Genomic DNA, 23,060 nt, shown 5'->3' on the forward strand with positions numbered 1-23,060 from the left:
TGTATTCTCGACTCTTCAGATCTTTACACACATTGCTGAGTCTCGGCCCTCTGAGAAGCAAGCAACCAACAAAGGCTCAGGATCTTTTATCTAATTCAAACAGGCAGGTGTAGTGCCCTAAGCTCCAGGCAAAGCTCTGGCCACAGGCTGGGAGACTATCAACACCAAGAGTGTTTCTGATGCTTGCTAGACAATTAAACAAGGAGGAAACAGTAATGTCCTAGCCAGGGTCACTACTGCTGTGATGAAACACCACGGCCAAAGCAACTTGGGAGGAAAGGGTTTGTGTGGCTCACACTTCCACATTGCTGTTCCTCATTGGAGGAAGTCAGGACAGGAACTCAGAGCAGGAACCTGCAGACATTAGCTGAGGCAGAGGGATGCTGCTTACTGACCCCCCCCCCCCAAGGCTTGCTCAGCCTGCTTTCTTACAGAACACAAGGCCATCAGTCTAAGGAAGGCCACACCCACCATGGGCTGGGCCCTCCCACCAACCACTAATCAGGAAAATGACCCAGGCTTGCCTACAGTTCATCCTATAAAGGCATTTTCTTTTTTTCTTTTCTTTCTTGCCTTTTTTAAAAATAAAATTTATTTAACTGAATTTTATGTACGTTGGTATAACAGTGTCAGATTTTCTGGAACTGGAGTTACAGACAGTTGTGAGCTGCCATGTAGATACTAGGAACTGAACCCTGGTCTTCTGGAAGAGCAGCCAGTGCTTTTAACTACTGAGCCATCTCTCCAGACCCTAGAGGTATTTTCTTAATTGAGGTTCCTTCCTCTCGGATGACTTCAGCCTGTGTCGAGTTGACATAACCGGCCAGCACAAGATCACGCACATTTTATATTATTATTTTCTTATCAGTTTATTTATTTATTTCCTTTGAGACAGGGTTCTCTGTGTACCTCTGGCTGTTCTGGAACTAGATCTGTAGAATAGGCTGGCCTTGAATTTAAAGAGATTTGCCTGCCTTTGCCTCCCGAGTGCTGGGATTAATGGCAGGTGCCACCACCACCCAGCAATAATTATTTTCTTATGTTGCTGTTTTATTACCTGCCCTTTTCCTAAGTGTTGTTTTTTTTTTTTCTGGCCCGGTAAGCCTCTCCGCCAATGCAATGATCCAAATTACACCAAATCTGACCGAATTAGGAAAAGCCCAGGTTTAATAGATGCCAGCACCCATGGATGCCGGGGCGGGGGTGATGCTTTCAACCAAACACTAAGGAGCCAACCTTACTTTCTTCTGAGAGTAAAAGAAAAGTTATGGCCATGGCCCCCTCTGTTTCCTGGCCACATCTTTCTGACATCATTCCAGTTCCTGCTTCTGTCTCAGGTTAATTCCCCTATTCCTGAGCCGTGCCTGTTCTCCTCTGCCATTGCCTTTTCTTCCTTTTTTATTTTGTTCATTTCTACTTAAATTTCCATTTATTTTATGTGTATGAATGTTTTGTTTGCACGTATGTCTCTGGTACCCCAGGAGGCCAGAAGAGAGCATCAAATCCCCTGGGATTGGAGTTCCAGATAGTTGTGAACCACCATTATGTGGGTGCTAGGAACTGAACCCCAGGCCCTCTGGAAGAGAGTTGGTGCTCTTAACCACCGAGCTGTCTCTCCAGCCTCACTTTATTTCTGAGACAGGGTCAGTCACTGAAGCTGGAGCTCACCCAGGGGCAATACTGACTGGCCAGTGCGTTGAGCTCCAGGGAATCCGTCTGTCTCTAGCCCCTAGGAGCAGGACTGCCGTTCCAGCTGTACCTGGCTGTTAGGTCCAGACTCACACTCAGACCTCGGGCTTGCACAGAAAGCACTTCCCATCGAACCTTTCCCTAGCCTCAGAGGAGGGCTCGGAACACACTCTTCTCTTCAGTAGCCATGCATTTCTGGCTGAACTCTCCTGGGCTGGGCATCCTCACTCCCTGTTTCCTTCCTGAACTATCCCCAGGACAGTCTTTCATCTTTCCCTTTAAATCTGCCTTCCTCCTCCAGATACACACCTCCCATCCCAGGATCATCCCAGCCAACCCCCCCCCCCCCCCAAAGTCCAAGCTTCTGAGCATGGCATTTGGGCTCAGGGAACCTCAGCTTTCCCGCATGTCCCTGCCCAGTGATGCTAGCTGTTGTTCCTGAGAACACCAGGCTGAAACGTTTGTATCGCCCGTCCCCTCCCCTCATTGTCACCTCCTTGGAAGCCACTCTCCTACTCAGGCTGACACTAGGCCCCACAGCCCCCTCCTCAGTCTTAATAGTCATTAGTTTATGCTCAGTAGCTAATAGGAGGGACTCACTAATGGGCCATGGGGAGTTTCCTAGGGTCTCTGCTGACACCATGGCTTGCCATGTTCCCTAGCACCTGGGAGCAGCTCCCTGGCCTGTTCACCTTTGTCCCCAGCCCTCCACTCAGAGCCTGCCCAGAGAGGCCTCAGAGTCCATAGACAACAGGGGAGAAGCTGCAAAGGCCTGAACCAGAGCCCTGGAGCCTAGCTAGACCCCCACAGGCTGCAGCTCTCCACGTGGGCCCACCCTCCATCCTTCCTCCATTCCCAGTAGCTCCCACCAATGTGTAATTCCCAGACCCCTCCCACCAGTGTGTAATCCCCAGACCCCTCCCCTCCTCTTCTCTTCCCACCATGCCTGTCATTCTTGCTCTGGGAGTCCTATGAGCCCAAGCCTGAGTGTGCATCTGAGGATACCTCAGTCCCTGGGTGTTTGGTTGTTTGTCTATTGTTGAGACAAGGTCTCATGTATCCCAGGCTATCCTATGTAATAATTCGTGATGACCTTGACCTCCTGATTTTCCTGCCTCGACTTCCAAAGTGCTGGGATTACATGTATGTACTACCATACCTAATTACCATGCCTTCTTTACATGAATATCTGGTAACTAACAGTGTTTGTCCTATGATGACAGCCTATCCGTGGGGGTCTGCAAGTAGACCTGGATTCATCTCCCAGCAAACATTTACTGAGCACATACTATGTGCTAGGGCCCTTGCTGAGGACGAGAGGTGATGCAATGGTGAGCACTAGGGGTGATCCCTGTACTCAGGGGGCCCCAACTCCTGGTGATCACACAGTGAAGGTACAGCTACCACCTGCCATCAGCAGAATGAAGGAAAACCCCTAGGTCAAGTGTGTAGTGAACGCAAGGGGAGGCTCCTCTTGGGAAGTGACATTAATTGACTCCTGGAAGAAGCTAGCCAGGCCAGGCAGGGAAAGGACAGAAAGGTGAGGTCTGAGGAAGGAGTATTGTTTATTTGAGAACTCTGAGATTAGCTGGAGTGACTGACAGCAAAGAAGGCAAGGAAAAGTGGTGCAGAACGAGGCTGGGAGGCTTCTGATCCTCCAGCTCCCAGGCCAGACCCTCGGCAGCGTATGCTTTTGTTCAGAACCAGTGAACTCCCTGGGAGTTTTTTTATCAGCCACACAAACACAACACGGAGCCCCTGCAAGCTTTTTGGCAGAGGTGGGTGGATGTGATTGGATCTGTGTTCTGCCAGCCTCTCGAGAGATACCAATAGGCAGGATCCACAGGGAGGAAGGCACAGAGGCAGGGAAGGAGCCTGGTGCTCTGAGAAGCTTGGGCAAAGGAGCACAAGTGGCTGCTGGGCTGGGGATGCACAGGTGGGAGTCACTGGTGAAGGAAGGACAGCAGGGTAAGGTCCCGGGCTCCGACACTTGAAGTCTGCTCAGAACATCAAAGGCAATCAGATTCTGAGAGCATTATCTTCCAACTGGCCAGGGAGTAAGATGAAACAGCCCAGAAAAACTAGGGGAGAAACTGGGAGAATGTGATGAGACAGAAGGGAACAGAAGTGTCCACACAATTACCCAGAGCAGATGAAGGCACAAGAGCATCCTTTTGTGTTGCCAAAAGGACTGATGGTCTTCTAGACAGCCATTAAGAAAAATGGCAGGGGCTGGGGGTGTGGCTCTGTTGGGAGAATGCTGGACTAACATACAGAAACCTTGGGTTTGATCCCCAGCATATCCCACAAAGTCATGCAAACACACAAAAGAGACAGAAAAATAAGCAAGGTAGTACACACTTATAATCCCATCCTGGGAAGGAGGTGCAGCTAGAAGGATCATAAATTCAGGGCTATCCTTAGTTGCACAGCAAGACTGAGCTAGACTGGGCTACATGGAACCCTGTCCCAAAAAGAAGATGGCAAACTATAAGTCAGGAGGGATGCCTGCCTTCCACGGCCCATTTGCATGAGACAAAGGACCATCAGTGACTAATGTTTATGTCACTTGCGTGATGGGATTTAAATCAAAGAGACTGGTTTATTAGCTTAGGAGATCTCTCATCAGAACGCTTGATGTGCACAGAGCTGTTCTTTTCCAGGGACCAACCAGCCCTCTCAACTTCATGCTTTTGCTTGCATGGAGAACATGTAACCCGCCTGATTCATCTTCTAAAGTCTGGACCATAAGCAAGTCCCAATCCTGCATGCTGCCTGATGGAAGCTGCCGACAAGAGGACATATGTAGATTGTGCATATCCAAGTGCAGATGATGCATTTGGTAAATCATTTCAGACATGTCCCCCGGGGAAGGTGCCGCAGGCTCTGTCGCCCCTACAGATGGAAGCAGGCAAGGAAAAAACAGGTCCAGATTGAGATCCTGGGATATATGTGAGAACAGATTGGAGGAGAACAGGGTGGCTATGGGAAGACAAAGAGGGCCTGCAGGGCTGCCATGCTGTGCAGCCCAGCCCCTGGGAAGGGGCATGCTGGCATGAGGAGTGGAGCGAGGATGCTAGAGCGAGCTCTTGACTCCTGGCTCCCGAGCCAGCCTCCAGATGAATGCTTCTTTCTCTTCAGGCCTGGTTCACACCCTTGTTGTTGCTTAACCAGCATTCTACTTCCACAGTGGCCTAACTGGGTTCCTTCCACCCTCTGCAAACGTCTTCCTCTTAGTCAATCTTCACATAATTGCTTGACCTAAGAACGGGGCCATGCATTTGGTACCTGTGATCTCATAGCTCATCCTAATCTCTCCCGGTGACAATCCTCGCCACATCCTGCTTGTGCAGACCCTGATAGTGAGGCTCCGTGTCAGAGCACACAGCTGGCAAGTGGTTCAGCCTAAATGTGAACGCAGCTCTCTCTGACCTCAAAGTTCATGTTATTCTCAGAAATATTCCTGAAGACCAAGCAGTCCATCAGGAGGTGGTGGGGTTGTCTCCCTTTTGAGAGTGTGGCATGGTTCCTTTAGATTTCTGAGTATTTGGATTCACTCGGCTCTTATATTCATAAACCTTCTTAGTTGAGTTCCTGTACAGAGGGTGGGACTGCAGTGAGGGCCCAGAAAGAGTAGATGTGGTTGTATTCATCTATAATCTTTGTACCAAGGAGGCTGAGACAAGAGGATTGCAACTTTGAAGCCAGCATGACCTAAGCAGAAACACCCTGTCAAGAAAAAAAAGTCTGCTTCAGGAGACAAATCTCAAACTAGGCGGCACTGCACATCTCGTGATAATACAGACAATGAGGGACAGGAAGAGACGTGTTGATAATAGATGTGATCCCCCTCACCCTGGGTCTCGCACAGCAGGAGTGCAGTGCACATGCACTGAAGCAGAGACAGAGCAGTGTGCTAGGAGAACACCCTGCCTGTGCAAACTCACGAGAGCATGAGGGAGCCGAGGGCCTTGGAGGCCTGCGTTGCAGGCTGTATCTGGGCTAAGCAGGGCTTCAAGGGAGATGGACTAGGAGGCTATTAGTGTTCTTTAGGTTTTCTGAGAGCTTCACCGCAGGCCAGGCTATGTTCATGCATCAGCACCTAGACATGATGACATCATTAATGGGGGAAGGTATCTTTTGGAGCAGAACTGGCTTTTAAAGAAACTTCTACCAAGCTTCCTTTGTGTCTTAAAAAAAAAAGTTTGGGTGCTTGTCTGACATTCAAAAGGCATGGGTTCAATTCCCCAAAATAATCACACACACACACACACACACACACACACACACACACACAGAGAGAGAGAGAGAGAGAGAGAGAGAGAGAGAGAGAGAGAGAGAGAGAGAGAGATTTATGCACCACTCCAGCCAAAAAAACCTTACCAAATGGGGAGCCTTTTCCTACTGCATTGCAGCATCCTCTGCCTCCCTGGGGTAAACTCTTGGCCAAAAGGCGCATTTCCCATGACTCTGCATGCTCTTTGCTTTTACATCTGTGCACAGCCATGTGCTATATGGGTGTTTGTTTTTGTGTGTGTGTGTTTGAAGAATCCAAATGAATGATATCATGCAATTTGTTCCTGAGTTTGCTCTGTCTCCCTTCCTCGGAGATTCAGACTCCCTCTCGTCCTGGTCTCCGCAGTAGAGAACTTCTCAGATCCCTCCACCATGTGTCCCTGTGTTCTTCTGCACATGGCCGTAGGCGGCCTGGCTGCAGAGAACAAGACATTCACTAGGTGTGTCCCCAAAGAAGGACCAGATAGCTGGGTGTTCCTCAGAGCTCCTAGGCTGTTTTGCGGAGTGACTGGACCCATTTCTCCTCCTGGCACGCGTGTTCTGCACACTCCTAATGCCATTCTCCGCCTTGGGCCTAATCTGGCAGGAGCAATGGGACACTTCACTGGGTTTGACTTTGTGTTTCCCCAGGTACTGTAAGGCTCTCTTTGAATTTATTTATGCACATTTTTCTTCTGCCAATTGTCTGATCATACATACTTTGAGTTCTTTTTGTAGCTGAGGATGCCCTTGAACTTCTGATCCTTCCGCCTCCACCTCCCATTTAGCTGAGATTACAGATTTTTGCCACCACACCTGGTTTATGTGGTGTTGGGGATCAAACCATGGCTTCCCTAATGCCAAGCCAGCGTTCTACCAGTTTCTTCTGAAAACTCATCTGTGGAAGGCCTTTGCATATTTTGCACTTGACTTTCATTTATCTTCTTTTGAAAAACACAGGTTTTACATTTTAATTAAATGCACCCATCTTTCTCTCTCTCTCTCTTTTTTTTTTTTTTTTTTTTTTTTGGTTTTTCGAGACAGGGTTTCTCTGTAGCTTTGGTGCCTGTCCTGGAACTAGCTCTTGTAGACCAGGCTGGCCTCGAACTCACAGAGATCCAACTCCCTCTGCCTCCCGAGTGCTGGGATTAAAGGCGTGCGCCACCACCGCCCGGCTCCCATCTTTCTCTTGATGTTCTGTGTATCTTCAAGAAATCCTGCCCTCTGCCAGATTTGTCTGCTTGTTTAGACTCAGAATCTGTTAGCTCAGGCTCATGGCTTGGGACTATGTAACGCAGGCTGGCCTTAAACTCACTACAGTCCTCCTGCCTCACCCTCCCAAGTGCTGTATTTACTAATGTGAGACACCATGCCCAGTTTATTTTTATATTTAATTATCTAGTATACCTGAAACTTATGAATGGTGTGAGGTAGGGATTCCATTTCTTTTTTTTTTAATATGAGCATCCAATTGCTCCAGCACCATTTATAGAAGAGTCTCTCCTTTACCGACCTCAAGTGCCACTTCTGCCAAATATTAAGTTTCCATACATGTGTGAGTCTATTTTTGCAGCCTCTATTCTAATCCTCCGGCCTATTTATTGACCCTTACCCTAACAGCACTTGTACCTCTTTAGGCTCCTCCCACTGCTTCCTGAGTATACACCCCTGGCTGAGTCTGCATCTTCGTGGAATGCACGTGTCCGCAATGGTCTTGTTTACAAAAAGTTTCTCAAATATTGTCTTGGGACTTTAAAAACTCCCTTTTGCAAGAAGAGGTAGATCCAGAAGTGAGATGGCTTACCAAGACCACACCATTGAAAAGTGTCGGGTTTAGGTGTCCTCCAGCTTCCCAAGTCGCCCGGTCCATCCACGGCACATCGCTGCCCTGTATCTGACATTCCCCACTTCGTTCCGCAAGAAACCTCAGAGTGAACACTGTGTGCATTGTTGGGGTTCAGATTCAGCATCGAAGGGGCTCTTCCTAACAAGAAGTGGGGACTCTCAAGTCAGGTAGACATGCTCTGTCCAATCATCCGAGGCATGTGAACATAAAGAAAGTCAGGCCAGGTACCAGGTCAGTTTCCAGAGCCCTCTTGGGGCGTGTACTTGGTCCCAAGGCACAGCTTCAGAGGACGCAGGCTTCCCCCTGGAATTAAAGGCGTCCTCCCGCCCTCCCGCCTCGAGAGGCAGGAATGCGCAGGATCAGCTTTCAGCAGAGCCAGGGCTGCCTTTCCGGGGAGCTCCCCGGACAGGCCCTTCCCCAACGGCCGAATTAACTGGTTCTGTCTGTCCGACAAGGAGAGCAGCTCCCGCTAAAAATAGCGCCCTACCCGGGGAGGCCTGCTTCCTCCAAGGTCCGCGCCACAGCCGTGCGAGTCCGAGCCGGGACTGCACGAGGAGCGCCGGAAGAGCCCCGGCACGCCAGGGTCTGACCCCCGAGGCCCAAGCGGCGTGCGCAGCCCTGGCGCCACAGGTGCCGCGGAGGGTGGAAGGGCCGACTCCGGCAGGGATGGGTGCTGGGCGCTCGGCCTACCGAGCGCTCGCCTGGGCCTCCCTGCCGCTGCTGGGGCCTCCCGCGGGCGCGCTCTGCGGGGACACTCTCTGCAGTCGAGGTAAGGCCGGGCGCGCGCCATCGCGGGCCTCCGCCTCCTCCCCTCCAGGCCACTCGCGATCCCCCGGGGCCAGGCGGGGCGGACCCAGGCAACTCACCTGTTATCAGATCGGAAAAGCCTTTCCCCCTCTTCTGGTCTCAGTGTTTCTATCGCAGAAAATGGGGCGATGGCATTTGTGTAGGCCAAGGACGTTGGGGGACATCCAGCCCGCGGTATTGGGGGTGCTTCGGAGTTTATGTGAATGGAGGTGCTGTGGTACCTTCCCGGCGACATCATAATCGCCGTCCTTTTCTCAGGCCCTGGTACTTGCCTCCAAGCCTGAAGTTAGAGATTGGTGTTGGACGTATAGGAAAGTTTAGGGTGTCATCGCGCGGGGGACGGTGCTTGCAGGAGTGGGTAGTCAGAGGGTGACCGAGAAGTAATGAAAGAGAAGCCATGGTCATCTCTCTGTCCCTGGGCTACAGCTAGGGAGGCGGGGAAGGACCGAGGGGGGGCGGGCTGAGGCGCTGTGTGAGCTGGACCCTGAACAGGGCCAGAGGAGAGGCGTGTGGCCCCGCCTGGACCCCGGCCAAGCCCGGGCGGGGGCGAGCGCTGGCAGCCCTGCCCAGTCCGGCCCGGCGGCTGGTGGAGATGTGGGGTCGATTGACCAAACAGGTGCGCCCCCGCCCCTCCCCGTCCGCCCCCGCTGGGGCCCGTGGGCGGGCGGAGCTGCGGCTGCGGGGCCTGCGATTGGCAGGGAAAGACGGGTCGGGTGGCCGGGGAGCAGAGAGCCGCGGCGCCGCGGGAGGCGCGGAGCCGGCCGGAGCTCTCTCCAGCCCGGCCTGCTCCGTTCGGCCCTGCCCGCCCCACGGAAACTTTCCTGCCGCCCGAACTGACAGCCCAAACCCCTGAGACCCGGAGATTTGGTGACTACGCGACCCTGGCCCTGGGCTGTCCGACTCCGCTGCCTTAGGGATGGTAATGCCCAGCGGCCAGGTCAGCACATAGAGGTAATTAATGGTTGAAAAGCGCAGGTCAAGTTGAGGGGACCCTAACACCTGCAGGGATCCGAGCGGGGTCTGCTTGAGGACCTTTGGGGCCTTGACACCTTTATAGGACTACAGGGGTGAGGAGTGCACCTCAGCTTCTCTTTATTTACTTCTCTTTTCTGCTCTGCGGCAGGACCTCTGAGTCTTGTCTGACCCTTTAAACTTTGCTGTTTTCTGCCTCTATCCCTGACCACAGCGGGGCGCAGGATTGAGGCTTTCCTCTGGAAAGGAGGGCACAGGCGGCATCAAGAAGGCACCTTTAGCAGGGGCCTGCAGTCTACAGGAGTTGGGGTACAGGGTTCTCCAGTCTGCCAATACCAGAAGCTTCCACTGACCCCCAAACTTCAGACCCCACCACATACACACTGTCCCTCCCATGTGGCCCACCGTGTTTGGGGTGTTTGTATTCATTGCTAGCTAGAGCGGTTTCTAAGGACGCAGGTGGGCCCAGAGTTCTTTCCTTGGCCTGCTTCCAACCTCACCCTCCACTAACAGAACTCCTTGAGCTGCACACAGCATGGGGGAGAGCGACCCAAGCCACCATGTTTCCAAGTTCCAGCCTTGTGAGGATTGCAAGCTTTTCTGGGTTTAGTCCTTTGGCGCTGTCTGTGGTGCCTGTGCTGGGCTTTATACCACCTCCTTCAGCAGCTGAGGTCGCGGAGGGGAGTGGCCATAGACTTAACTGTCAGTAGGTCACCGAGAGTCGTAAGAAACACTGTTCGTCTGTAGTGTTAACTCTATTCTATTTTCTTGACCTAAAGACTGTGCACCCAGAATTAACCAGACCTAACACCCAGCTCTAGAATCTAGAGAACGTGGGTTCAAATAAATCTCAGCTTCCTCTGCTCACTGTGTGGCCTTGGGAAGTCTTCTAACCTCCCTGAGCTTAAAGCTCCATCAAAATGATTCAGTGGGCATCCGCCCACAGTGTCAGAGAATCTGGTCTCCTGGAACTTGAAGAGTTTGGTGCCCGAAGGGACCCATGTGCTTCGGGTTCCCTCCTCTCAGGATCAAGTGAGCCCCAGGCCTTTGAGAAATGTGCACACACTGCTTAAGGACACACTGCTGTAGGTCCCCGATTGCAAATGGTCCCAGCACCTCCCTTCTCTGCATAAGGACAGACAGACTGTAGGTCCCCGATTGTCAATGGTCCCATCACCTCCCTTCTCTGCTGGGAATGTGTTGGAAAGTTAGACCTTTGAAAGTAGAGGTGACCCCTGTAAATACTGAGGATCAGTGAAGAACCATTTCGCATGCGATGCGGGAGAGAGGGGCCAAGTGCAGAACCTGGTCCCAGCCTTGGCTGGATGCTCCATACTCGGGCCCTCCAGTGTCCCTTCCCTGGGCTGCATCTGCACCTGATACACAGCTAGGCCCTTTGCTCAGATCCTCCAGGGATGGCTGGGCATCTCCATTCAGCTAAAACATTCTTACTGCTGAGAATGGAAATCTGTATTTCTGCTACGCCTACCCAATGAGTGTTCGTGCCCTTTGGGCGTCTGTGTGGGTCAAGCATTCACTGTGGTCCCCTAATCCTGGCTTGCTGTGCCTTCTCTTAGGCACTCAAAGCAATGGGACTGAGTTTGGCAGTGGCTACAGCACTAGTATTGTTTATTATGTACCAGGTCCTGTGCTGGGGACATTACACGCGTCACTGCATTCTTCAGACAACCGTGTAAGGCTGTCAGGAGGAAGGGACTCACCAAAGGTCATTCAGTCAGTGATGGGGCTGGGTTATACCTCAAACCTAGCAGCAGCCCATAGTCTGTGCTTCTAATTGTTACCTTTGACTCTGTTTGAATGCCCATCAAGGTGTGTGTGTGTATGTGTGTGCGCACCTGTGTATGTGTGTATCTATACACTTGTATGTGCCCTTGTATGTGTGTGTATACACTTGTATGTGTCCAGGCTTGTTAGGTGTGCTGGGATGCTTTTATCACAAGCACATGGGATACTGATTGAAATGCAAATTCATCGTCTTTACTCCGGACCTAGAGACCTTCTCTGCCACAACTGTCCAGCATGTTTGCACAGCTCAGCTTAAGAACCATTACCCCCGGGTACTGAGGAAGAGATTGTGGGTGGTGGTGAAAATTGGGGCCTAGGAGACAGGCCAGAGGGGCAGAGGAGCCCAGGGGAGATTTCCATGTGTCATATACAAGGGCAGACCTTTGACCTCAGCTTTCTGAAAGAATTGGCACACCTTGCTGAGACACCTGTGTTCAGTTATGGGGGAAGGGGGCGTGGATACGGTAGAGGTGAGTGTGACCTCCCCACTTTCTCCTCATTCCAGTGTGGGTTCCTTGGACCTTCCCAGCTAGGAGGCTGTGTGCCTGAGCCTGTGGAGGAGAGCATGGAGTAGGTCTGCGGCTTGTTAAATTTGTCCTTTCTGGAGAGCATCTCTGGGGACATCTGCAGGCTGGGCCGGCTATGGTGGGAAGGGCTGTTCACATGGAGTTTTCCAATGGCACATTTCTACCCTCCCCTTTGAGCCCCCTGAAGGCTCGGGGTTAATAATATGCATTTTGTGTATGAGTTCCTTGGAGTCCAGGAAGAGGATGTGAACATCTAAAGCCCAAGTGTGTTTATATGGGAAGAGTTAGTAGAAACTGGTAGTGCCTGCACTTGAACTCGTGTCCCCTGACTATATATACACAGGCCTTCTCCGCACTGTGCCTTTCATGGTTTTCCTGCTCACCCAGTGGTGGTTTGATATTAGAGATCTTGTCCAGAAGATGGAGGGCCTTGGCGGTCCCTTCATATTTTAGGCTCCTCAGATGTGAAGAGAGGAGAGATGGGGCTATTCCGTTAAGTGGCCCACCTCCCCTGGCATCTCTGAGGAGAGAGAACCCCAGTGGGTTCAGGGCCCAGACAAAGTTGCTGACTTCATTTTCCTTTCTAACTTTTTTTTTTGTTTTTGGTCTTTCTTTCTTTCTTTCTTTCTTTCTTTCTTTCTTTCTTTCTTTCTTTTTTTTTTTTTTTTGGTTTTTCGAGACAGGGTTTCTCTGTAGCTTTGGTGCCTGTCCCGGAACTAGCTCTTGTAGACCAGGCTGGCCTCGAACTCCCGGAGATCCGCCTGCCTCTGCCTCCCAAGTGCTGGGATTAAAGGCTTGCGCCACCATCGCCCGGCCAAAGTTGCTGACTTCAGAATGCAGCAGGCTTCTGCACACAGAGCACCGCAAGAAGGTGGTGACAGAAGTAACTGGGGCTCCGAGTTGGAGCCAACAGGAGCTTGGGGCTCTGGAAGTAACCCAGCTGGAGTCTCCTTCCCAGGCTGAGTAGTCTGGGCTGAGGAACCTAGGCGTGCGTGTCTAGCTCCTCTGGTTTCCCTCTCAAGGCAGCACCCCTCTCTCCCTTCAGCCTTCCCTACTTCTGCCCCTGTCCAGTGCTCTAGCCTCTTCTAGGAGCAAGCCATCCCAGGTCCCTTGTACCGTGCCATACCTGGGGTGCCTAGCAGCTGGACATCTTGAAGCAGCCCTTGTTAGTTTGCTTCAGCGCCCCTGGCTCAGTCATAAATCTTGTTTGTCCTGATAGTGGTTGTCTGTACCCCTCCACAGCATCATGGCCCAACCCCAGGCTATGGTGTTTGGCTTTAATGTTCCTTTCTGCTTGCTCCCCCCTGCTCTTCAGGCTTCCAGCATCGTAGTCTGTTCCTGAGACTTCTGGAACGTTCTTCCCTCTCTATCACTGTTGGACTGCCCAGCAGGTTATCAACCAAGTATGAGCCGCCCCAGCTTGGTCCTGGCTAATTTCTGTATGCCAGACTGGCTATAGACTCTGTGTAACTGAGACTTGAACTCCTGATTCCCCTGCCTCCGCCTCCAAAGTGCTGGGATTCCAGGCGTGTGCTATCATGCTGGCTTATTATGCAGTACTGGGAATGAAGCCCAGGGCTTCCTGTATGCAAGGCAAACACTCTAGGAACTGAGCTATGTCCTACCTCTGACTTGCAGCTCCTGTTAGCGTACACACTGGCCTGTCTCCCATGGCAGGCCCTGAACTTCCACAGGTGGTCAGACCCAATATTTCCGAATGTCCACAAGATGAGCAAGCCAACTCAGCAAGGACCCTCCTATGCTTGATGGCCACTCATCTAGATTGGCAGTACCCTGTTGATGTTTCTGGCCCAGAACATTTTCCTTGGATCCTGCATTCTAGCAGAGGCAGGTGGGAGCCTCTGTGTCTGCTCTTGGACTGGGCTGACTATTGTTGAAGGACAAACAGATGTTTGTGTCTTCTAAGATGATCATGGGTCTGTTACCTCTGTGTGCGTGCATGCATGTGGTACTGGAAATAGAGTTTGAGACCTCGTATATGACAGACATGTGCTCTACCACTAAGCCACTGCCCCCCCTCACCCCAGTCCTGAACTGCTTTTCAGAAATTCCCAGCTGGGCGGTAGTGGCACATGCCTTTAAGCCCATCACTCGGGAGGCAGAGACAGGCAGATCTCTGTGAGTTCAAGGCTAGTCCGGTCTACAAGAGCTAGTTCCAGGACAAGCTCAAAAGCTACAGAGAAACCCTGTCTCAAAAAAACAAAACAAAACAAAACAAATTCTCTTCTGGCCTTATGACGTCAAAGATGGACAGGTCTATAAACAGGTATAAGAGAGCCCTTGACAGCCCATTTCTTCAGACCGGAGTCTGTCTCAAATGAGAACAGCCCAGACCTCCTCTAGACTCGAGAGAACATTTGGGGATTATGAAGGGTCTGCTGGGGTTTGGGGGACTATTCTGGGCTCACAGATGTTGTCCTAGGGGGAGCCAAGAGGTTCACATGACTTTCTAGGGTTGCACAGCCTCTCCGAGAGGGTTTGTCTCTTAGCTGAAAGAGGGCTGTGGAGGCCTGGAGGCCGAAGTAGAAACAAACCACAGACAGATTTATGCTAAACACAGCATTTGTTTAAACCGCTTGCCTTGTGAAGTCCACTCGTCCAGCGGGACAAGCTTAGCCTAGGCCTCTGCAGTCTTCTGGTGACTTTTTGCAAGGGCCACTCGGTTGGCAAGCTCACCCCACCCACCATCTCCCCTATTTCCTTGCTTCCCTCCTGGTTCTCAGTGCACCTGACCAGGGGAGCTGTTGTGGTGCCGCAGGAGCACAGGCAGGGTTTGTCCTATGAGATGTCCCTGTTGGACACTGAGTGAATGCAAGCAGAGGGAGGCTGGGAGGATGACAACCGCATGGATGAGTTTAGGGCTGGGATTGTGTGGTAGAGTGCTTGCCTGCAGTGCATGAAGCCCTGGGAACCATTCTCAGTATGAGACTCAAAGGAATGTAGCTGCCAGCTAACACTCATGCAGGTGGGCCTGGGGACAGGTAGGACCCATATCCTGAGGGAGGAAGCTCCTTGTAAGTCATGAGGGCTGGTTCCCATTGAAAACTGTCTTGGGGATCCTGGAGGGACAGGTGATAGATAGTGTTCCATAACTCCCTTGCACAGATCGGAACCCTTGGAGCCCCCAAAATTCCCCATCTTTGCTAATGAATTTCTTTTCAGGTTGCTTTGTCAGCTTCCCTGCCTTTGCCCCACAGAGGCCCATTCCCAGTAGGACAGGTGTCTCAGGGTTGACCCCTGGAGATGGCCCCAGAGCAGGGCTCACTTGTCAGAGAAGGCCAGGAGGGGCACTGGGTAAAGGAATAAAGAGAGGAGTGAGCGTGGCCTTTCTCGGCATGGAAATATGCCTGTCATGGAAAATACATGACAACCGAGTCCACTAGGAAGTGGCTGTTTGCTGGGAACACTGAGGACCCAGCCAGACATAGTGGAAGCTGGCAGCAGTTGGAGCAGAGACCTCAGGGCCTTTCCCGGCAGAAGGACCGCCATCAGCCGTCAACACTGGCTGGCGCTACTTCCAGGAGGAGAGCATTCTTAAAAGGCCCTGTCACCCCGATAGGAATTGGCGTGGTGTGTGAGGGATTTGTTTTTCGGTCAGGATGTGGGAAGTTAAAAATAGACTTCGTAATCCCTTGGGTTCGTGTCACACTTGAGGCTCTGCAGAGCCCTCTGGCTCCATTATCTCCCCTGAGTGGCTCTGCTGCTGCTGTTGAAGTGGGTGGAGGCTGGGCTGCCGGCTTTCGTGAGTACACAGAGGGTGTACCCAGTTTCTTGCTCTGCAGACACTGCATCCAGAAGTTAACAGCAGAATCCTAGTCTGTCCCCAGCCTCCTGTATCTGAGTTCCGAGGAGCCCACTGCAGCCTGGGGGAGTGATGGAATCACTTGAACGTATTCAGATAGATTTTTCAGCCAGATACCAAAGGTGGCAGGAAGGGCAGAGGTGGATCAAGGCTCGGGGCAAAGACTGGGGGTGGGAGAGCAGCAGAGAGCTGTGACCTGCCAGATTTGGGAGCGGAGAGGTGGGGAGGAGGCTGAGGTAGAAAAGTTCCACGGGGACGGCCAACTGGGGACCTTTGATGATGCAATAGGATTGTGGGCCAGGTACGGGTAGTAGTTCACAGCTACAATCTCAAAACTCAGGAGGTCAACATATGAGTTCTAGGCCAGCCTGAAACTATTTCAAAAACAAAAACAGAAAAGGGGGAGGCTGGCATATACAAGGCTCCAGGTTCAGTCCTCAGCACTCAAAGACACCCAAAAGGATTGTGACAGCCGTGCTGAGAAAGACCACGCTCATTCCTCTCTTCCTGGCCCTTCTCTGATAACTGGGTCCGGCTCTGGGGCCGCCTACAGGGGTCAAAGGACATTGCAGGCAATAAGGAGCCTTTGAGGACCACGGAGCAGGGTGGTGACCTGCACTGGAAGGAACAGTGTCTTCTGTCTTTAGTGTGGGCACCCTGTAAATCTGACTGTGTCCCCATTTTCTGCTGTCTGGGGAAAGTCAGCACATGAGTTTCTCTGCTCTTCCTGGTTTTAAAGAGGTGGTCCAAGTTTCCCATCTGTCCAGTTCCTGAGGTGGGAGAAGGGAGGCGAGCGGGGGTGGGGCTGTGTCCAAAGGCCCTTTTTCCAGGAAAAGGCTGACTCCGGGAGCCTCTGCAGGACGCTCCGTCTTACCTTAACAGTCTGTCTGACAAGCTTCCAGCCTGCCAGCCCAGCTTGTTCGACTTCCCCTTCCAGCCTGCTTCTCCAGGATGCCTGCCCAATCTGCCCACAGCACTGCCTTCTCCTTCCACTTCTCAGCACCTCCACAGGCTCTGCTACCTCCCACCTCAGCTGTGGCTGCAGGTGAGCAGGGTAGTGACAGTGTGGGTTCTGGCGGGGGGTGGGGAAGGACACCAGCAACCAGCTGCCCCGCTTAGCCTTAGAATCATGGTTAGAAGTCAGGCTACCCTAAAGTTTCATGCCCGAACTGGGGTTCAAACCCTGACCTCCAGGCTCCTGCTGACCCCTGGCTGCAAGGTGGAGCCACCCTAATCTTAGCACAGGAACCGGGGATCCCCACCTCCGGAAGAACCCTGGTTTTGCAGCTGTGACTCCTCCTGGGGCTAGAAGCCAAGTCTTTGGGTTCCCAGAGAGGGCTCCTGGCGTCAATGTGGCTTAGTCACAGGCATGAGCTCACCACTCACCTCTGGCTGGGGGAGGGTGCCAAGGTTTGGAAACTTTCACTGTGAGCCATAGCTGGTGTGTGTGTGCATGTGTGCATGTGTGTGTGTGTGTGTGTGTGTGTGTGTGTTTGGAACTTTACACTTGGCCTGTGATGGGCTATGCCTTCTCAAAGCTTCTCTGTAGAGGGGGTCTCTGTCAAGAAAGGGATTGTATCAGACCTGGAACCTGATGTCACCACTTGCTGTGCCTCTTCCTGGCTGTATGAGCCCAGGCAAGGCACATGACCTTTCTGAGCTGTAATACAAACACCCAGCAGCTGGCCCTTTGAGCAGTTCCTGAAGCCGGGCAGTAGGCTTCTTGAACATTACTCTCTAAGTCTCAACCCAGGCTTTGGGATCTTTGGGCCTGTTCAAGGTTACCAGGTGGGGAAGGACCAGGGCAGGCTTTGAATTAAGGTCTTTGTATTGTCACAGCTTACAGCATGGCCGCACTTTGCTCATTCAGCAGCTCTGTGGCAGCCTCACGAGGAAATGTGGAAGTAAAAATGGATGCTAACAGGCAGGGAAGGGGAAGCCGGAAGTCCCCTCCCTCAGTAACCTCCTTCCCTGTCTCCCCTTGACTCTGTCCTTGAACAGCCAGAGTGGGAACAAAGAAGAGCAGGTCAGGCATCCAGGTGTCCTGGTTTAACAGCCCTAAGACCTTCTCTTTCCATCCCTGTAGCTTGCTGGCTTGTGGGGGCGGGCGCTGTCCTTACCCACTTCTGTGGTCGGCACTGGGGGATGGCGCTGCATTTTCCGTGGACTGATTGATAAGGTACTGATTTGGAACAAGGGTGGGGTGGGAGTGGGGGACAGAGCCTTGTCCCTCACAGCAGTCTGGGAAGTACTCACAGGTCCCACCCGGGAGTAGAGAGAGGGTGCTCTGGGGTTTGTTCCTGGGTTTGAGACCAAGATGCTGGACCTACTGTCTCTGTAACCCCAGTCAAGCCGCTTCGCTCCTCCTCAAACCGCTCTATAACTTAGGGACAGTAGTGCCTATCCGTGGGGCGATGACATAGAGAAAACACAGTCCACAGTCACAGAGACGTGTGACAGGTACCAGGGCCTCTGCCAGGCACAACGTTTCTCCCCCCAGGACTTTATTTAAGAAGACCGCTTGGTGATTGGAGGGTACTCTGGACAATGCTCTTTCCAGCACTTTCTGCAAAGTTCTGGGTAGGACTGCCTGAATTTGAAAGACTATATATATATTCTTATTTTTCTTGTAAAGTTATGAGAAACTTTTCATGTAAAGTTTGGTTGGAAGGACGAGGTTGAGGGAGAGGCTAGGGTTAAATCAGCCAAACAAAATGATTTCCGAATGCAGGTTTCAAGGGAGTGAGTTTGGCAAGTAGTTACAAAGATTCTTTAAGGCTTGCAGTTCTGGGGCTGTGTCCACCTTTGTCCCCAGCTGCTGTGATTGCAGGCACTGTGTGGGTTGAAGTCCCCAGAGTAGGGGAGAGGTGGGTAAGGCTAGAGGAGTCTGAGGTTGGCTCTTCCTCTTCCTTCCCCTTAGAGAGAGAGCATGCCCAGCCTTTGGTGGGCCACACCGCTGGCTGGTGTAGACAAAGGGGCAGGGAGGTCAGGGGAATTCGCAGGACAGGTGCCCAAACTGCAGCCTGCAGGCTTGTCCAGATAGCTCTCCCAGGCTTGCCTGCACTCAGTCATCCCACAGCCTTCATTGCTTTGATATGGAGAGCCCCAGGCCTAGCCTGACAAGGAGACCCTTAAGGACCCCAGACAGCCAGAGAGTCCATTTTATCTTGGGCAGGAGGAAGGTGGGGATTTGGGGTCCTGCTGGCCTTGTCTCTGCTACTGTGTGCCCACAGATGGGTCGGTTCTACCCCTTTTCCTCAGTTTCCATCAAATGGCCCGACTTTCATCACTGGGTTGTTTGGATGCTAAGGTGAGGTAAGGCTTGCATGGTACTTATCAGGGCTGGCCCCGTAATTACAAACCACCCCGAGGGACACACCTCAGCCCCCGCCCTCGCTCCCCCCTCCTGGAGCTGGAGTTCCTGTTTGTTGTTGACATCTGCTTCACCCACGGCAGCGATTTAGGGTATTTATATCCTCGCTGGAATTTCTCCTCACATTGTTTAGTTAATTACCTAATTGAATTAAGGCACATAATTTTGCTTCCTTTCCAGTACGGAGACAGGAAGGGTCTTGTGACTTCTTCCTTCTGATGGAAGTGATTGGTGGGTCATATTTGGAATGATAGTGGTGCCCTCCTCCCCAGGTCTGTGTCCATCTATGACAGCAGCCGCGAGTCTGCTGATGCCGAGGGTGCTGATGGGTTCAGCCAGTGTTTCTCTCAGTGCCAGCTTCCCACTTGGGACCCCGTGCTCACTCACAGACAGATGATATCCTTTTACATACTTAAAGTGCAGATATCTGGAAAGCGCTGTTCAGTGGGGATATAAATTAAAAAAAAATCACGGAGGCTTCTGTGGCGAGGGATTGGGACTCCTCTCTGCGTGGAGGGTGTTGGTGGCCATAGCCCCTGTTCTGCGTCACAGCTCTGGGTGGGGAAGCGCAGTGGTTAAGCACACTGATCTGAGGTTGTGCTTTGATCCTCCGATCTCTTTTCTCTTGAGTTGACGCACCCATGCCATTTGGATAAAGAGCAGAGGACGAGAGAGAACTTGAGAACTGTTTCCCACAATGCCTGGCATGTGGAAAGGAGCCCTAAGAGAGACATTATTTTTCAGCCAGCCACTTTGGAAAGTTCCCATCATTTTCTTTACGCTGAATCCTTCCCCCATTCAGCGCTGTCCTTGGCAGTCGTCAACCAGGACCCAGCAGGACCAGGCTGTCCCAGTGCTGGCCTCTCTTTGTGCCACCTTATGTCTGCCCGCCCACAGATGTCTCCCTCTTAAGGACCGTAGGGAACACATGCCCGTTGTGAAAGCTTCCTATGACCTTCCATCCCCCTTTAATGCCTCGTTCTGTCCTTGTTGTCCCAGTGCCTGCCACCATTGTCAGCCGCTCTGTGTTGTGACTGGTTGGCTGGTAAGGAAAAGGCCACGCTCGTCATGGTCCGTTGTAGACTGCCAGTCTGCATTAGTGATTTAAAAGGCCCCGAGAAACCCTGCTGTGGCTGACTTTTGTGTGTTCCAGAAACTCCAGATCCTAACTGCAGGACGCTTTCTCCGTGGAATGCCAACAGGCAGGCTCTGTGACACTCTCGGAGTGGCACGGTAGGCCGCTTCCATTTAATAATAGTTTGATGCCATCGCCCCACATCACAGTTAAGGAAACTGAGGCCCCAAGGGTGCTGTAACTGGCTCCAGAGACATAAGGGACCTGTCCTTCCATCAGCACCTGAGGCCATGGCTGTACCTTTCTGGGGTGCCATAGCCAGGTGCAGGAAAAACAAGGAGTGAAAAGCAAGGTCCTACTCTGGAAGAACTTCTGTTCTCGGTGAGGTCAGATCACCTGGAATACAGAGACCATAACCGAACAGAAGCCCAGGACATGAGGAGCAAGGATCTGAAACTGGCCCCTCTTCACCACCCCCTGCAGGGGACAGCAGCTGGGGCAGGAAGGAGTGCTCTGCTTCTTCATGTACACTCGCTCCCTGCCTTTCTAGGGGGAAATGCTTTCTTTTCAATTCGGGTTTTATTATTTGAAATTCTCAAGGGACCAATTACCTGCCAGTGGGAATTACCTGCCATTTTTATTCTAGTGTCTGTCTGCCTGAGTTCTTCCTTGGAGTAATTGATTTGGGTAATTCAGAGCTGCTGAACATTGTCTTAGAAGAGCATAGTGGCGCAGAGGCAGGGATTACCCGTCAAGGCTTTCTCGGGAAAGGTGTTGTTGCTGGCAGCTGCTGACAGAGGAGCCAGAATGCAGACTGTGGAGAATGCATTTTTTAGACTTGGAATTCCCCTCTCTTACGTGGGTTGCACAGCACTGTCTTGCCTGGATGCGGGGCAGGTCAGCTCAGGGAAATGACGGGAAATGCAGCTTGTCAGCTCCCATGCTCTTCAGGGAGGTCCATGCTGGGCACTGGTTCTGGTCTGACCCTGGACTTAGCCCTTTCCATCTGTCTCCCAGGAGGTCTAGGAGCAGAGCAGGACCCAGGAGAGCTGTAAGTTTCTGGGCAGATCCACATGCAGATATTGGACCCGGGGCTGGAGGCATGGCAGTTCCTTAGGAGGGGAGGACAGATCATTACACCTGGCTCCACAGGGAATGGGCAGGGCTTGGAGCCTGTCTCTCAGTGGGGAGCTCCGCCAGGGCTGGAGAGTGGAGTTCTTTTACAGTCTGTCCCTAGTGAATAGTTCTGCCTTCACACTGCTGAGAAGAGCTTGGGGTGGGAGCTCCTTACCCTGTCCTCTCAAGGTCCCATGAAGGGGATCCTGTGGCTCCTTCTCTCCAAGTCCAGGGCTCTGTGTTCTTCTCACAGAGAGAGTCTTCCCTTGTGTGGCTTGGACGAACTCACTATATAGACCAGGCTGGCCTTGGATTCCCAGAGTGCTGGGATTAAAGGCATGTGCCACCATGCCCAGCCTGGTGCCCCTACTTTACAGACAAGGAAATGGAGGCCAAGGGTAATTTTTGGGGAGTAGGAGAGGCCTCTGTGTTTTCTGATGTAGGACTCCTGGAATCTTGAGTACTTGGGGAGGGGCAGTTTCTCTGGCTCCATTTGGCTCTCAACAAGAGTTGGCGCCATGCCTGGTCACCTGAGTATGTGTCTGTCTAGCTTCTGGATGGGGATTCCTGAAATCACAGAGACCCCTGGGAACGCAGGGATCTTTGTCACCCTGAAATACCATTCAACTCAAGTGTCCAACTAGTGCTTGCATGGGGGTCTTCAGAGGGCGTCTGACCCCAAAGTGCCCTCAGATCAGCTCGCTGGACTCGTGTCTGGCTGCTGCTCTTGCCTTGCTTCCCTTTTCTCCCACCTCTGTTTTTCTACTGAGCTGTGTGTGGGGCTCATGGGGTAAATGGGGTACCAGCCCCAGAATGAAGGGGCAAGAGACCCAGGGACACACCTTCAGGATGGTGATTGGACGGGGGGCTGGAGCCATAGCTTAGTGGTTAAGAGCATTTGCTGCTCTTGCAGAGAACCTGGGTTCATTGCCCAGAACCTGCGTGCTGCTTTGCAATCGTCAATAGCCCCAGTTCCAGTGCCCTCTTCTGACATCCAAAGGCACCAGGCACTCACACGGTGCCCATACATACCTGCAAGCAAGGCACTTATAAGGTTAAAAAAAAAGCAAAACAACCTCCCCCCCCCAAAAAAAAACCCTTAAAAATAAGTAAATTTTAAAGTTAGTGATTAGATTCAATGGGTATTTGTAGAAGATTTCACCCTGATATGGAATTGACACCTTGTCCACCCTGTCAGCTGAAATACTTCCCGGATCGGTACTCTCCTGCATAGAGTGAGTCTGCAGCAGGGCAGGGGAGCAGTGCTGGTGTCCTGGCTCTGGGGAGTGGCGGGAGTGGCAGGAGGCAGGGCCTGTGCTGTGGGTACATACCACTGGGTCCGTGTGAAGTGTGCTGTTGTCCAGCAGGCTGGGAATGTAGCTCAGCGGGGAAGCATGTTTACTGACTGCATGCCAGAGGCCCTGGGTTCCACCTCCAGAGCCAGGGTGGGGTGGGGAAGTGCTCTTAAGGCCTGAAAACATTTGAGTCAAAACTAAATAATGTTGTTCTTTCTGACTTTAAAACACTGGTGCTCGGAAGCCCAGGAACCAGGCTGTATCATCCTCTAGATCCAGGAAATAACCTGCTGGTCATGATGCTGCACGCTTGTATTCCCAGATCTTGGGAGGCAGAGGCAGGAGGCTCACTGCAAGTTCAAGGACAGCTCAGTTTATATGGTGAGCTTTGCTCCGTCAGGAAGGAAAGAAGTGACCTGTAATGCCAAGGTGACAGTGGAGCGTGACTCTCAGAAG

The 23,060-nt window shown here is 52.1% G+C and overlaps 1 protein-coding gene and 1 long non-coding RNA gene across 8 annotated transcripts in view; one reads left to right on the forward strand and one right to left on the reverse strand.

The window, feature by feature from the left end:
• The window catches only part of Dab2ip (DAB2 interacting protein), a 170,658-nt gene that overhangs the window by 15,588 nt on the left and 132,010 nt on the right, over window positions 1-23,060 (forward strand). For 2 of the 7 annotated variants that reach the window (XM_075986021.1, XM_075986017.1), the window contains exon 1: window positions 9,349-9,568. The exons of 4 other annotated variants lie outside the window; for them this stretch is intronic. Coding sequence is in view for 1 of the 3 variants with exons in the window: in XM_075986011.1 (XP_075842126.1) it covers window positions 8,477-8,579 (103 nt within the window). In the remaining 2 variants the exon portion in view is untranslated. Of the gene's footprint in view, window positions 1-8,444; window positions 8,580-9,348; window positions 9,569-23,060 lie in introns of those variants that run through there. One more of the 7 variants, XM_075986011.1, reaches the window with a different exon arrangement.
• Window positions 3,221-8,406, reverse strand: LOC142857557 (uncharacterized). Its single transcript, XR_012911830.1, has 3 exons — window positions 7,769-8,406; window positions 5,637-5,791; window positions 3,221-5,418 (listed from the first exon to the last, which is right to left on the reverse strand). It is a non-coding gene; the product is annotated as an uncharacterized LOC142857557 (long non-coding RNA).

The sequence above is a fragment of the Microtus pennsylvanicus genome, chromosome 9 (assembly GCF_037038515.1).
Source record: "Microtus pennsylvanicus isolate mMicPen1 chromosome 9, mMicPen1.hap1, whole genome shotgun sequence".
In the NCBI taxonomy this organism is placed as follows: Eukaryota; Metazoa; Chordata; class Mammalia; order Rodentia; family Cricetidae; genus Microtus; species Microtus pennsylvanicus.